This window comes from Gopherus evgoodei, chromosome 1 (assembly GCF_007399415.2).
Source record: "Gopherus evgoodei ecotype Sinaloan lineage chromosome 1, rGopEvg1_v1.p, whole genome shotgun sequence".
Lineage (NCBI taxonomy): Eukaryota > Metazoa > Chordata > Testudines > Testudinidae > Gopherus > Gopherus evgoodei.
Window position 1 is genome coordinate 118,903,170 of NC_044322.1, and position 15,886 is coordinate 118,919,055.

Consider the following 15,886-nt stretch of genomic DNA (forward strand, 5'->3'; position numbering starts at 1 on the left):
TTGGAAAGGGTTGATAGAGCACTTCAGTCTTCTTGATATTAAGAGAGACCAAGACATGCATAAGCATCAGCAAACACATTCAAGATAGTTTGAAGATCTTTCTCAGAGTGGCAAAGATTGCGTTGTCATCAGCATACTGAAGTTCCACAATAGATGTTTTGGAGATCTTACTCTTGGCTTTCAGCCTGCTAAGCCTGAACAGCTTTCCTTCCATTCTGTAAATGATTTCAACGCCAGCAGTAAACTTCCCAGCAACTAGGTAAAGAATGATGGTGATAAAAACCTCAACATGGTTGGAGCGATGATATGGCCCTGTTTTACTCCTGTTTGTACTTTGAAAGGTTCTCTCTGGGAGTCAGTTTTGCTCCGAACTGCTTTCATATTATCATGAAGCAATTTTAGAACATTGATGAATTGATCAGTAAATCCAGTCTTAGAAACTACAGTCCAAAGGGCATGGTGGTTCACTGAATCAAAGGCTTTAGTTAAATCAATACAAGTCATGTACAGTGGTTGGTTTTGCTCCTGACATTTATCTTGCAGCTGGTGTGCTGTGACGATCATATCCACAGTTCCACGACATGGTCGGAAACCACTCTATAACTCCAGTAAAATTTCTTCTGACGGGGCAGAAGACAAGTTGCAAGGATCTGCGCCAGAACTTTGCCTGCAATGGCCAGGAAGAAGATACCATGATAATTTTCACAATCTGCTTTCACCCCTTTCTTGAAGAGGGTGACAATCAGGGCATCCCTCATTTCACTGGGTATCTCCTCGTTTATCCAAATTTTAAGAATAAGCAGGTAAAGCTGCCAAATTAGCTCTGGTCCACTGTCTTTAAAGATTTCAGTGGGGATCCCATCTAGACCTGCTGCCTTGTTGTTTTGGTGGCATTGTGTACCTCGTACAAATTAGGAGAGTCTCTGAGCTCATCCCTAAATGGCCGTTGAGGGATTTGCTCAAGAACTTTATCTGCAACCACAGAATTATGATTAAGGAGATCGTCAAAATGTTCTTTCCAGCGAGAATTGATGGCTTCAATGTCCTTCAGAAGTATGGTTCCATCCTTAGAGCAAAGAGAATTCATACCATGGCAAATTGGTCCATAAACAGCCTTGGTGGCACTAAAGAAACCATATGTATTATGGTCTGCGAGATGTTGGAGTTCTTGTCAGGGAGATTTCAGTGCTTTGACTGTGGCTGTCTCCAAGATGTTTTGAACTTTTCTTTTTGTCAGAAGAGAGTGTTCGTAACAATAAGTTCATGTTCAGCACACTTGGTCAGGAGCAGAATTCCATTTGAATTGCTTTTGCCAACTCCTTCTTTCCCGATTGTTCCCTTCCACAGGTCTGAGTCTTGTCCCACACATGCATTGAAATCCCCCAGAAGGATGATCTTGTCTTCTGTAAGAGTCTCCGATAAAATGGTTTTCAACTGAGAATAAAAATCTTCTTTTACATTCTCATCAGCATCCAGTGTTGGTGCATAGGCACTCAGAATAGTTGCCTGTTCATTTTTGGTGAGTCTCAATCAGAGTGTCGTAAACTGCTCATTGATGCCAACTGGTACCTCATAGAGGCACCTTACAAACTTGTTCTTTATACCAAAGCCCACTCCAGGCAATTGGGGTTCATCTATAGATTTTCCCTTTCAGAAATAGGTGTATCCTACTTTCTCCTCCCTCACCTGTCCTTCATCATCTCCTCTAGTTTTGGACAAAGCAGCAATATCGATGTTAAACTGACTCAGTTCACAAGCAATAGTGGCTGTACATCGCTCTGAGGAGTCGCTGTTTGAGTTGTCCATCAGGGTACGGACATTGCAAGTTCCAAAATTGAAGAGTTTCTTACATTTTTGACCGCTGAGGTGGTGATCCTGCTTTATGTGGCTATCCAGCCAGGAAAAACAGAGGCAAAACTATTTTTAGGGTACCTTTTCTAACTCCCACCCCATGTGGGGTGAGCTGAGTGGATCCTAAAAAGAACTGCTCAGTCGTGGGTGCAGCTGCTGAGATGCTCAACATGCCTCAATCCTCGAGCAAGGAACTTTTGGATTTCACTGTCTTGTTTCTGTCGCAGATCGCCACCAGACTTTTGACCTGTGCAATGTTGTTTTTCCCTAAAACTGGAAGATGAGTGTGCGGGACATCTTTTAAAGTGGGGAGACTGGTGCACAGCAGTCACCACACTATCCTTGACAGATAGATGGCTTGAAACCAATGGCATGGGCACCATGATGATTGGAGATCCACTATTTGCTGCAGCCTTCGTCCACCTTCACAGCCGCTGTAACATTACATAACAGTTTCACCTCTGTTGTGCAGTTATCTTCCATATGCTCTGCTGTTAGGGACTTCTTGGATCACACTTTGTCTGGAACCTAGCCATTGACCATTCTGCCATTGGTAGCCATAAGGGAGTACATGACTCCAGGCAGCATTACTCTCGCGGTCGCTGAGACACGCAAGCCTCTCCATCACTACAAGGTGGTGATTCATGGAGAGGAGTGTATAATATATAGAGTAGTAGAAACAAGTCATAATATGAAATTTTAGTTTGTACTGACTTCGATAGTGCTTTTTATGTAGCCTGTTGTAAAACTAGGCAAATATCTAGATGAGTTGATGTACCCCCTAGGTTGAGAACCACTTCTTTAAAATTTACCTATAGTAGTTCTTCTTAAGATATCTTCAGGTAGACTTCCTCTTCCTTCCCCTTATAACTCAGAAGTTTCAGTTTGGGTTTTTTAAATTTTTTTGAGGTAGTAGCCTTCTATTTTTGACTGTTCCTTAAGAATAATTATTGTTTTACACATATGAAAAATGTTATGTTTTTATGATTGGTTTTTAGGGAATTCCTTACTTTCTATACAATTCAGGAATTGATTGGGCAGGTTCTAACTGGAGCTGACGTATTGGCAGTTGGTCAGTGCATGTAAGCAAAGAGAGGGCTTTTCCTCAACTACTACTATTTCAGAGAGCCAAAAGCTGAAGAGCTTGAGAGAGTTTTCCACCTGAGCTGGAATCTCAAAAGTAGGAATCCTGTGATATCAAAAAAAAGTTATAAGCAAGTAATTTCTCTTACTTCCTAGGAATAAACTGCTTTCTATCAAGGCCATATACAGCATTTCATTCATTGCATGTGGGAAAATACCAATCAAAAGATGTGGAGGAAATTCATCTGATTTTGTTGTGTGTTGATGCTTATGTAAAATGGGCCTTGTTTAACATTTTTAAATGAACCTGATAATGAATTCTTTGTTTTTGAAGCAGTCTTTTGAGAAATGACAATTTGCCTAAACTTCTATGGCTTTCCTTAGTTGTATTTTGAAGAAATGACATATTTCTCTTAAGAAATTACTGGATTTTCAGAAAAAAGTTGCTCTGCATTTTAATCAACCATGGTTTTAGATTTCTGAATTTCTGTGATTCCATGTGTTCTCAGTGACAAAAAATGCAAGGATACTTCTTGTACAGTTGGATTTTTGTTAATTTTACAGATCCTTCAGCTGATGAATTAAGGAGGTTAATGATGTTGCATGGCGGCCAATACCATGTGTACTATTCCAGATCCAAAACAACGCACATTATTGCCACAAATCTTCCAAATGCCAAAATAAAAGAACTGAAAGGGGAAAAGGTGGTTCGACCAGAATGGATCATAGAAAGGTAAAATTAGAAGGATGGTGATCTGACTGTTTTAGTTTTGCATTTGGTGCATTTCAATGGGAGCAGGCTTCTCCTCTTTAAAAAAAAGAAAATGTCTAGAAAAACTACATTCTGAAAGGTTGTATTAGGATTGATTTATGGTTTTATTTTTAATTGAGTATTGTATTTTTATTGCAATCCAATTTGTTTTTTTTAATCAGACCACACGCTAGAAAAATTGCACGTTTTTTCAAAAAGTGCAATTTTTCCAATGCATGGTCTGATTAAAAAAAAAAAAAGTCTTGCATATTTCCGTACTTGGATGATGGCCTCAAAACATAGAAATGTAGATCTTGAGGGGGCTTCGAGAGGCCATAGGGTCCATTCCCCTCATACAGGAGCAGGACCCAACTATACTTAGACCAGGGGTTGGCAACCTTTCAGAAGTGGTGTGCCGAGTGTTCATTTATTCACTCTTATTTAAGGTTTCGTGTGCCAGTAATACATTTTAATGTTTTTATAAGGTCTCTTTCTAGAAGTCTGTAATATATAACTAAACTATTGTTGTACGTAAAGTAAATAAGGCTTTTAAAATTTTTAAGTAGCTTCATTTAAAATTAAATTAAAATGCAGGGCCCCTCGGACTGGTGGCCAGGACCTGGGCAGTGTGAGCGCCACCAGGGCCACCCAGAGGATTCAGGGGGCATGGGGCAAAGCAATTTCAGGGGCCCCTTCCATAAAAAAAAGTTGCAGTACTAGAGAATACTATATTCTCGTGGGGCCCCTGTGGGGCTGGGGCAAATTGCCCCACTTGCCCCTTTCCCTCCCCCCCACCCCCCCTGGCAGCCCTAAATGCCACTGAAAATCAGCTCGCATGCCACCTTTGACATGTGTCATAGGTTGCCTACCCCTGACCTAGACCATCCCTGACAGCTGTTTGTCTAACCTATTCTTAAAAAACCTGCAATGAAGGAGATTCCCCAATCTCCCTTTGTAACCTATTCCAGTACTTAACTGTATAGTTAGTAGGATTTTCCTAATATCGAACCTAAATCACCCTTGCTGCAGATAAAGCCAATTACTTCTTATCCTGCCTTCGGTAGATGTGGTGAACATCTGTTCATAATTATCTTTATAACAGCCTTTAACATATTTAGAGACTGTTATCATATTTCCCCCTCAGTCTTCTTTTCTCAGAACTAAATTTACCCAGTATTTTAACCTTTTCTCATAGGTCATGCTTTCTAAATCTTTTTTATCATTTTAGCTGCTCTCCTCTGGGTTCTCTCCAACTTATGCACTTCTTTTTTCTTGAAGCATGGCACCCAAAACTGGACACAGCCCTCCATTTGAGTCCTTGCCAGTGCCGAGGACTCATAGACTCATAGACTCTAGGACTGGAAGGGACCTCGAGAGGTCATCGAGTCCAGTCCCCTGCCCTCATAGCAGGACCAAATACTGTCTAGACCATCCCTAACAGACATTTATCTAACCTACTCTTAAATATCTCCAGAGATGGAGATTCCACAACTTCCCTAGGCAATCTATTCCAGTGTTTAACTACCCTGACAGTTAGGAACTTTTTCCTAATGTTCAACCTAAATCTCCCTTGCTGCAGTTTAAGCCCATTGCTTCTTGTTCTATCATTGGAGGCTAAGGTGAACAAGTTTTCTCCCTCCTCCTGATGACACCCTTTTAGATACCTGAAAACTGCTATCATGTCCCCTCTCAGTCTTCTCTTTTCCAAACTAAACAAACCCAATTCCTTCAGTCTTCCTTCATAGGTCATGTTCTCAAGACCTTTAATCATTCTTGTTGCTCTTCTCTGGACCCTCTCCAATTTCTCCACATCAGAGCAGAACAATTTTGATGGAGTGATATATTAATTCTGCTATTCTTTTTCTCTTTCTCCACATGGTATAGATATCTTGCGTTTTAATCTGTCATGTGAGACTTACTCATAAGGTGTAATCTGAATGTGTGAGCTAGTCCTTTTCTGTTTGCCTGTCGTCAGATATTGTCTAAGAGTAATCTCCTTTAGCCACCGTTAAATAAATGAAAAGCATCTGGTTGTTCTTAATAATCTGTCAGGGTATGTAGACTTGAATAAGCAGAAATACTATTTTTCATTTTAATTGCCAGTGTGGATTGATATAAATCACCAATATTAATTATGATTTAAATCAGTAAGCAGGAAACTTTGTTATCAATGTCAATCATGTTTTGTATTTGTACTTTAATTCTTAAAGATTGATTGTCATTGATTGATAATAATTAAAACATGTTGAGTTGCCACTAAATATAGCTGTTACACTTTTACTAAAAATACCCCTAACTAAATCTTAGGTGCTTGGGGCGGGGAGGTGTGCTCCAGCGGACACTGGTGCTGGGCAGGGGGAGGCGGAGTGCTCCGGCGATTGCTGCTGCTCCTGGGGGAGGGGCCAGCCGGGGACCCTACCACTGCTGCTTAGGAGGCTCTGGCTCGGGCCTGCTACCGCCACTCCCAGGCCACTGCTCTGGGGCAGTGCCTGGGACCAGTTACCTGGGGCCGCTGCCACAGTAGCTGGTATGGCAGGCCCCAGGACTGCCCCAGCTTCTTGGTTGGCTCTGGGGTCAGCCATATGAGCCACTGCAGCTGCGGAAGTCAAGCAAGTCCCGGAAAGTCCCGGAATCCATGACTTCCATGAAAGACTCGCAGGCTTACTCATAAGGAGTGAAAGTTCCTTTACCCTGGCATGCCACCCATGAGCCTTAGGTTTTTTTAACCAACTGCTGCCTGTCTGATTATGTGTCAGGCTCATTTGGGCTGACAAGCCTAGTAGGCTTGTTGAACACTGAAGTGCCCATTAAAGCTTGTCAGGGTTCAGAGATGGAGGAGGTAGTCCTCGGGAGTGAAGAACCCCAACCATGTGTCCCGTGTATCTCCTGATGTTCCTTGGGCCCCAGGCAAAGTAGGGAAGGGGTTCCTCACTCCCTATTCTCCCCTGGCTTGGGAGTCAGGGAGGAACAGGCAGTGCAGTGGATGAAAGTGGAAGGGACGCCCAAATGCTCTAATTTTGCTTTACTGCCCTACTCCTTCCAGCTTCGTTATTTCTGCTTACTTTCCCCCTCCCTCATCTTTGTTTCTGCCTTCCTTTAGCTGTTAGGAGGATAGCCTCAATCCCATGGATGTTATGCCAACTGGAAGGGAACTCAGTCCTGTGTAGTTCCTGTTTTATGCAAGAAGTTCTCACTTTATGTTCTCACTTCTTGGGAAGACTACAGATTCAGGACTCCACCTCAACAGGATGATGGGAGGCAACTGGTTAACAGGAGATTTCTGGCTAGTAGATCAACAGGCCTGTTCCTTCCCTTCCCTCTCCTCCCCTATTTTTGGTGTCCACATTTTAAAAGTATGTTGAAAAATTGAAGAAGATGCAGACAAGAGCCACAAAAATTATTCAAGGGCTGGAGAAGGAGCTCAATCTGTTTATCTTCCCAAAAAGATTGAGAGATGACTTGATTAATGTATAGACACCTTCTTGGGAGAGAAAATACTGGGTAGAGGAGTGCTCTTTAATCTGAGAGCAGAGAAAGTCATAACAAGTATTGTTGGCTAGAAGGTGAAGACAGATTCATTCAGATTAGAAATAAATCATTAATTTGAAACAGTGAGGGTGATTACCCAGTGGAATAAACTACCATTTCCACCTCTTGCTATCTTCAAGACAGAATGCCTTTCTGGAAAATATGCTTTAGTCAAACAAGTTACAACGCTCAGTACAGGGGTAACTGGATGAAATTTAATGGCCTTTGATATATAGGTCAGGCAGGGTAATCTAATAGTCCCTTCTGGGCTTCAAATCTAGTGTTCTCTGGCAGGTTGGATCGAAGCCTCTGATGTAAGCAGAACTAACCCTAAACCTAATTCAATCTGATCATTCTAAGGGAAATAGTGACGATACCTAAGAAGAGAGATTGTAATCACATCTTTTTAAAGATTGGAAATTTGCCAACATGATACATCTTTAAAAAAAAAAAATGTTGCCAAGAGATTCCAGAAATTAGTCTGGTGAGACTCCCCTAATTTCCAGGGGGAACCTCTGCTCCTCTTTTGTAATTAAGCATAAAGTAAAATACTAGAATAAATACAAACTGGTACAGTCAAACCAATTCAAGTTCTTTAAGGGATATCATATCTCTCCAACATATTAGTTCTTTGAAAAATGTAATAATATGGAAAATACTGACTGGAAAGATATAATATAATTGGCTTTTCAACTGCTTTTAATAAGACTTTTCTCATAAAAAACAATTAGAAAATAATGATGGATAAAGGAAATATTATGACAAGATTAAAAATTGTTTAAGTTGTGTGTTTAAAAAAAAAGTCAACATGAACAGTTCTTTATAGTAAAGGTCAGTTAATATTAGGTTGAAATTAAGTATTGGGACTGTTAATATATTAAGGCTTGATCCTTTGAGGCACTCAGTGACTCCAGTGTGAATTGAGAATGTAGCAGCTTGAAAGATCAGAATCTTAATTGGCAGAGAAAGTAAGTGGAAAACTGAAGTTTGATGACTTAATTGTTTAGATTAGTAAAATCTTTAGGGGGTAATGAGTCATTCTAGGTAGATTTTAACACACACAGGAATTGAGGAGCATCATTGTGGATGAAATATATCAGGTATAAATGTAAAGCAATACATGAGCTGAAATTATCAAAACATCTCAGCAATTGAAGGAAATAGGATGTTTCAGCACATTGAAATGAATATTGTATTATAATACAAATTTTGTTTTACAAAATAATGGTAGATCTGAAAAACTGGAAGATCTCTCAAAGGAAAGATATATAGCAGAGGTTATAAAGGTCCTGAATATGGTGATACAAAAATTGTTAATGGTTTTAAATATGAAAATAGATTATAAAAGTTGAGAGGAATTGCAGTTTTACTAAGAACACAGTGGAAATTGACAATGATTTTTAAAATCTCATTAAATAATACAAGAAGGAGGAAAAACTAGAAATAAAAGGGAAGTCTGTTTAGCATAGCCTCACAAAATTCTGCTCCTCTCTTCCCCAGAGCTAGCTAGGGTTGTGTGTCTCCTCCCCCCTCTCCCTTCCTTCTTCCTTGGATGAGCGAATAAAAGAACATTTCCCCCCCCAGTAGTAAAGGGTGGGATAATAGATGTTGTCCCTAGGCCAATACATTTTCATGGCAATTTTGTAAGTTTGATTTGGAAATAATAAAAGGAAATACTGTTTTATGAAGCAGATAATCGGCCTATGGAATTCATTACTCCAGGAGGTCATTGGCATGTCTAGATTGCATTTTAAAACTTGTGGCAGAGTTTCAGGTCCTGGGTCTATAGACTTGGGCTTGTATTAGGGCTTTAAAAACAGCTGTGTAGACCTTTGGGCTTTAGCCCAACCCGAAACATCTATGCAGCTGTTTTTATCACAGTAGTATGAGATCAGGTCTGTAGACAAGGGCTCTGAGACTTACACCAGTCCAGACATACCCACTGGGGCCTTGTCTACACTGGGATTTTAGCTGTTGATGCAGTGTAATACAGCTTGAACTTGGGTTGAGCTGTCGCAGTGCAGATAGTGTCTATGGTAGGTGTGTGACTGATGTAGCTACACCAATGGCTAAAATCTCAGCCTAGAAAATACCAGTATTAAGTACCGTGTGTGTACTCAAAGTTGACAGGATAATTTTGTGACTGTCACTTTGAGTTATTCAGGTTCATGTGATATGAAAAAAAATTTCATACTTCAGGAGTATAAATGCTTGGTTGCTACACCAACATTTTTTATACCTGAAAGGTTTGAAATGTCATTTAATTCAGAGTATTCATAAAGGAATGTCATTTAAATTGTATAAATGAATCAAAATGTGCTTAATTCATCTGTTTTGGGGACTTTCTCTGTTGTAGCTGTTTTGATTACAGACAAACCTAGAAACCTTCCCAGTTCTTTCTAAAAATGCTAACTAGTTTGTTTCTCTAATTGGGTAACATGATCTCCCTCTACATTCTTCCCTAATTGTAACATGACAGCCAATAGAGGCTTTTTCCCCTGGTAAGTCCCTTAATAAAGTACAGGTCTAAGCTAGTTAGGAAATAGATCATGGAGAAAAAAGTATTGAGATGTTAATAAATGGTTTCAATAAATCATCTCTCTCTGTGTGATCTCTCGTAAAAGCTTTGAATCTAGTCTGATTATTTGATTCTCATATGTATCTCGCCCCTCCCTGGGGTAGAAAGGACTTTGACACCAGAAACACCTCTGTTCGAGATGCAGTATGGAGATCTGCCTGTGGTCACGGGAAGGGGTAATGGCTAGGAAGGGAGCACATCATCTCCTCCACCACCACAAACAGAGATCAGGAAGGAAAGATACAATCTCATTCTGGGTGCGTTTTTGTTTTTGTCAGGATCCCACTTTAAAGGAGAAGGGCTCCTGAGGAAGCTACCAGCTTCTCCAAGGCCAATAGTAAACTTCTGGTGGGTAGAGACAGGGTGTACCAGAAGCATGGAACTGGAATGATCAATGACAAATTTTCATGAGAAGAACCTCTGGAGGCTTTCTCTTCCCTGCCAATATATTCCCTTACAGGAGGGGACATTTGAGCATGTAGAATTCCAGAAACTGAGGGAACTTTTTAAAGATGAATCAGATCCTAGTGAAATTCCATCTCTGATTTGTTTTTGTTTTTTTCCCCGTGGAGTGCATCTGTCTATTACAGTGTACAGAGTTAAATGGATTTCCCAGCACAGCATTGATCTGAGACAATTAGTTGATAATATTTCTATTATATTGTGAATATGAAGTACTTGAAGTCCAGAATTTGGAACTGAGGTATTGATGTCCATCAGGCCAATAAACTAAAATTTATGTACTGACCCCTTTTAAAGCTACTTGCTTTTTGTGATCAAATCTGCTGAATGAATATTTGTTCAATTTTTTTGGCAATGCTTGTATAGCAGTTATTGTGGTAAGTGTGCTTAATTTTGGTCTCTTGTACAGTAACTCCTTGCTTAACGTTGTAGTTATGTTCCTGAAAAATGCAACTTTAAGTGAAATGATGTTAAACAAATCCAAATTCCCGATAAGAATTAATGTAAATAGAGGGGTTAGGTTCCATGGAAATTTTTTTCACCGTATAAGTTTTAAACAAACAATTTAATGCTGTACACAGCAATGATGATTGTGAAGCTTAGTTGACGTGGTGAAGTCAGAGGGTGGGATATTTCCCAGGGATTGCCTTACTGCTAAATGATGAACTGGAACTCGGCTGAGCCTTCAAGGGTTAACACATTGTTAATGTAGCCTCACCCTCTACAAGGCAGCACGAATGGAGGGAGGGGAGACAGCATGGCAGACAGAGACACATACTGTGTGTGTTTGTGTGAGAGAGAGAGAGGCGCATTGCCCCCTTAAGTACGCTGAATCACTTTAAGTAGATTGCCTTTTTAAATAGACCAGGAAGTTGAGCACGCTCCCTTCCTCTGTTCTGAGCTCTGTCGTGCCCCCCCCCCCCCCATCCCCGCTCTATGGAAATGGGGTAAGCAGGGGGCAGGAACGGGGGGGGAGAGGGACACCCTGATATTAGCCCCCTCCTTACCCCCACTCCTAGCACAGTAAGCAGGAGGCTCCCAGGAGCAGCTCCAAGGCAGAGGGCAAGAGCAGCACATGGCAGTGCAGGGAGGGACAGATGAACTGCCAGCAATTGATAGCTTGCTGGGTGACTGCCGCACAGGGAACTTAGGGGATCGGGGAGCTGACAGGGGGGCCGCTGATCCACCCTGGTTCCAAGCCCCCACCAGCTAGCTACAACGGGCTGCTCTTCCTGTAAGCATTGGACAAATCAGGCAGCTGCCAAACAACCGTTACAAGGGAGCATTGCGCAACTGTAAATGAGCATGTTCTCTAAGTGATCAGCAACGAAACAACGTTAACCGGGGTGACTTCAAATAAAAAAATAAATGTGATGTTCACATCTTATAAGCTTACTTTCTAGACTTTTTGAACAATGGTTAAAATTCTTGTTAGCGGTTCAGTGTGTGTAAAGTATTTATCAATTTTATTGTCATCCTACTTACTCTATCCTCATTTCATACCTTGCACTTCTTACATTTTTTAAAAATTTAAAACAATTTTTCCCCAGTTAGGTGCAATACACCAACTCTTTAGAGGTTCAGATAACAACTGAAATATATGGACACTTAACGGACTGCAGAGAAAAGCATGTATAGCTAGACAGCAAATTGTAATGATCGAAGTATTAGCCTGTTATAACTAAATGTTAGTTTATATATTTTTCTGAAAGCCTTGAGTGATAAACGTTTGCTTCTTTTCTGTTTCAGCATAAAAGCCGGACATCTCCTCTCATACATTCCATATCAGCTTTACACGAAGCAGTCAAGTGTTCAGAAAGGTCTCAACTTTAATACCATATGCAAACCTGAAGATCCTATGCCAGGTCCTAGCAATATAACTAAAGAGCTCAACAACAGGGTGTAAGTGTTTCCAGTTTGTTAATACTGACAAAGCTGTTGATCAGTCAGCTATAATCAGTTTAGAATGATAATACTTGTATAACATTTTATCACTTAACCTTTGTAAAATGCTTTGAGATAAGTATCATTATCCACATTTTACAGATGGAAAACCAGAGGCATAGAGATATGAAGTAAGTTGTCTAGGGTCCCATAACTGGGACTTGAAGAACCAAGATATCCTATTTTTGAGTCCAGTGCCTTGGCCTCTGTACCACGCTTTTCCATAATGTTTGTACTGTACGACACAATGGGTGTAGCACACAGCTGTATGGAAACAATGTGTGTTGCACACATTAAGAGAATCTGACCAATGATATTGAAATTAGGTCTTTGGTTTAAAAACAATAATACACTGAGATAATTATTCCTTTTGGTAAAGGTTTTGGAGCAAGTATAAATGAATATAGCTGAAAAAAAAAAGTTTAAAATGTTGCAATGCATTTTTACGTCTGAGAATTTAGCAAAACTCAAAAGGAGGACATTTATATGGATAAGGAAAACAAACTATATTATAAAGGATTTTAAAACTGTAAAGAACAAAATTGGAGGGGGAATAAACCTGAACTCTTGTAGGTACAAGTTAGTCCCTAACTGATTTGGGAGGGAGTGGGGTTAGGAAGAAATTTCCCCCTGTTGGCAGGTTATTCCATAATTGCCTATTTTTGGTGTGTCTTTCAGAATCCTCTGACACATCTGGTATTGGCTGTAGTCTGAGACAGGATATTGGATTAGATGGGCCCAGGTCAGATTCAGAATAGTAGTTTATGTTCCTATATGTCACACAAAAAGTCATTTAATACTTGTTTTAGTAAATTGTAGACCTAATCCTGTATAGCTACTCTCGAGGATTCAGTTTATTATTGAAATTGGACCTATAGTTAGTGACAATGAAAGTGCTCCTACAGTATGTATACATGAGAAACATTTCTTTTTTTCCTTACATTCATCTGTAGGTGATAATATAGTAACGTAAACCCGAGTTTAATATTACACTGGTGGTAATTTGGGGATGGAAAGAATATTCAGACTTTCATAAATGTCTGACATAACCATTCTGAATTTTAAAACTTACTGTATACTGTGACTTTAAGTCAGTGCCACTGGGAAACAACAGCTTCCCAAACACATAGTTATTCCAAAATATTGTTGATTACTGCAATTATAAACTACATTAATCTTAGATGAATTGTTATCACAGTTAATTATCTTTCTGGTTTTATTTGCATGTCAAGTAGCTAATTACCAATCACTTTTTTTGAATGTTTGTTTAAATGGCTTTCTGTGGGAATATATAGGTTTTTCTATAGACCAAGAATCCACTTAACTCTTAAAGTCTAATTTTAATCACGCTTATATTCATTGGTATTATTATAGTAGTACTCTTTGAGGTAAAAGTTTTTTGTCTTCACGGTATCAAGGTAAAAGTAAATAGCTAATGTACCTGTGGCACAACACTTGCTATTTATTTTTATACACCCATAACATGCAAACAGTTTTGCTTAAAGAAAACAAATCTCCAAAAGCTGTTACTATTTTGAGTTTATAGATCTGGAACAAGTTTTACTTAGGAGAAAATCAAATGGATTTCAACAAACTATCCTAAATCTTCCTCCAAAAAGGAGAAATAAGTTTTTGATCTTTGCAATGAACATTTTCTATTATACAAAGAGTATAAAAATTGCATCTTTGGATAAAATGGAAAATATTCCCTTCCAGCAGCCTTACATTATTAGTGCTGTCCAAGGAGTGGTTACGTTTTTCAAAAAAGTTAATTAATTAAAAATATCCCAATTACTGTGTTGCTCATGGTCTTTCGTCAAATATGATATCTGTAAATCCAGAGAAAGTTGCCTTACTAATGAGAGAGCATGATTAATGCAGGAGTGATCTTTAACTCTTATATTAATAATAATATAGCAAATCTGCAAAAGTTTGTGTACAGAAAATACTGACTTTTGTGATGAAAGATCATAGTTCAAACTTAGTAATAAAGTCATATAATCTTCTACCTCTAGTAACCTACCAGGAATTTGCATGTGAGCATTCAGAATCACTAAATTATATATATTATTTGTATATGTATATGTAAATACTTAAAATTACTTCTTGATTAACTGTATCTTCGCTTTCTGTAAGATTATTAAATGACATTTTCTTGTATGTTCTAGAAATTGCATAATAAAAAAGTATGAGACTGAAAATGAAATCAAAGCCAATGGAATCAGTAGCTGGAATGAGGAAGAGAAAGAAGAAAGTGAAGATTTAGGCTTTATGGAGCTGGAGCAGGTCTTTCCTGGGAGGAAACAAAATGGAATTCAGCATCACAGAGACAGCACTGCCATTTTTAATGGATATACTCTCAATTCTACCAGTGCCTTACAGTCACAGGATTGTGTGGTGCCCACTGGCAACAGAGTTGCAAACAGGTTCTCTCCAGACTCTGGGCAGGAGAAGGGGAAGACTGAAAAAGGCATCATTGACTTTAGAGACTGCACTATGCAGCAGTTGCAGGAAAGCAACAAAAACACAGATCTTTTAAAGAACCCGCATAGGACTACGAGTAGTTCATTCTCATCTTCATCTTTGCACAGTAATACTAAAATAAATGGTGCTCACCACTCCACTGTTCAGGGGCCTTTAAGCACAAAAAGCACTTCTTCAGTACCTACTCGTAGCAAGGCCGCTCCCTCATCATTGTCCAAACCTTTAGACTGCAATTTTATTTCTGACTTTTACTCTCGTTCAAGACTGCATCACATATCTACATGGAAGTGTGAATTGACAGAATTTGTCAATACCCTGCAGAGAAAAAACAATGGTGTGTTTCCGGGAAGGGAAAAGTTAAAAAAATTGAAAGCGGGCAGGTCTGCACTTACGATAGCTGACACAGGTAGATATTTGTTTGACAGTTTTACTTAAAAAGGTGCTCTATTCCGTCATTCTTATGATAGGCAGCTGATCAAGATTAAATGTGAGCTTTCTGTATTCAAAAGTGAGGTTATATGAAATAGCTACTTACGTGATTTTGATAAATGAAAGTCTTCTTCATTTTTTAATTTTAAAAGCACATTGGGACTTAATATGAAATTCAGTTGTAAACGCAAATCTTTTTGGTAGAATTATTAATTAATTCTTCCAGAGATTGCCAAGCTATTCTGGGTTCTTGAGGATAAACACTTTTATCTATACAAACAAAGGATGGTATTTGTTCTTACATTTTTCTTTGAAAATCTAACTTGCTACTTCTTACAGTTCATACTGAAGATTTCTAAGTTGATTAGCAGCTGGAAATGATCTATAGTCAAAATGAGAATTTTTTAGTAAGACTGCTACATGCTCTTGGATCTTTGTGACCCTTCTTCATCTGATCTGGTCTAGAACAAAAATTGGCTCTGTAAGTGTGTTGTAGTGCATGCAGATGCCATACTGAAGGCATCCATGTAAAGAACAAAATGACCAGAACTTAAATATCTGAAGTATAGTAGTAGCCTAAATATTATTTTGCATCTTATATCTTAGCAATATCTTCTTGAACGTGCAGAACTATTCCTCCTAATTAACTGGGGATGAAAGGCAGACCATTACTTCGAGCAGAAATTTTTATTTCTTTAAGCTGTCAAACTGTCATTATGTATTCCTTTGTTTTCCCTAATTGTATAATATTGAGCAATACTTTTCTTTAGAAAAAT

At 39.0% G+C, this 15,886-nt stretch overlaps 1 protein-coding gene across 8 annotated transcripts in view; it reads left to right on the forward strand.

Moving 5' to 3' along the window:
• Window positions 1-15,886, forward strand: part of REV1 (REV1 DNA directed polymerase) — a 107,604-nt gene that overhangs the window by 23,786 nt on the left and 67,932 nt on the right. For 7 of the 8 annotated variants that reach the window (XM_030570402.1, XM_030570437.1, XM_030570373.1 and 4 more), the window contains exons 4-6: window positions 3,499-3,667; window positions 12,003-12,155; window positions 14,366-15,087. In XM_030570402.1, coding sequence (XP_030426262.1) covers window positions 3,499-3,667; window positions 12,003-12,155; window positions 14,366-15,087 — 1,044 coding nt within the window. The remainder of the gene's footprint in view (window positions 1-3,498; window positions 3,668-12,002; window positions 12,156-14,365; window positions 15,088-15,886) is intronic. The other variant, XM_030570430.1, reaches the window with a different exon arrangement.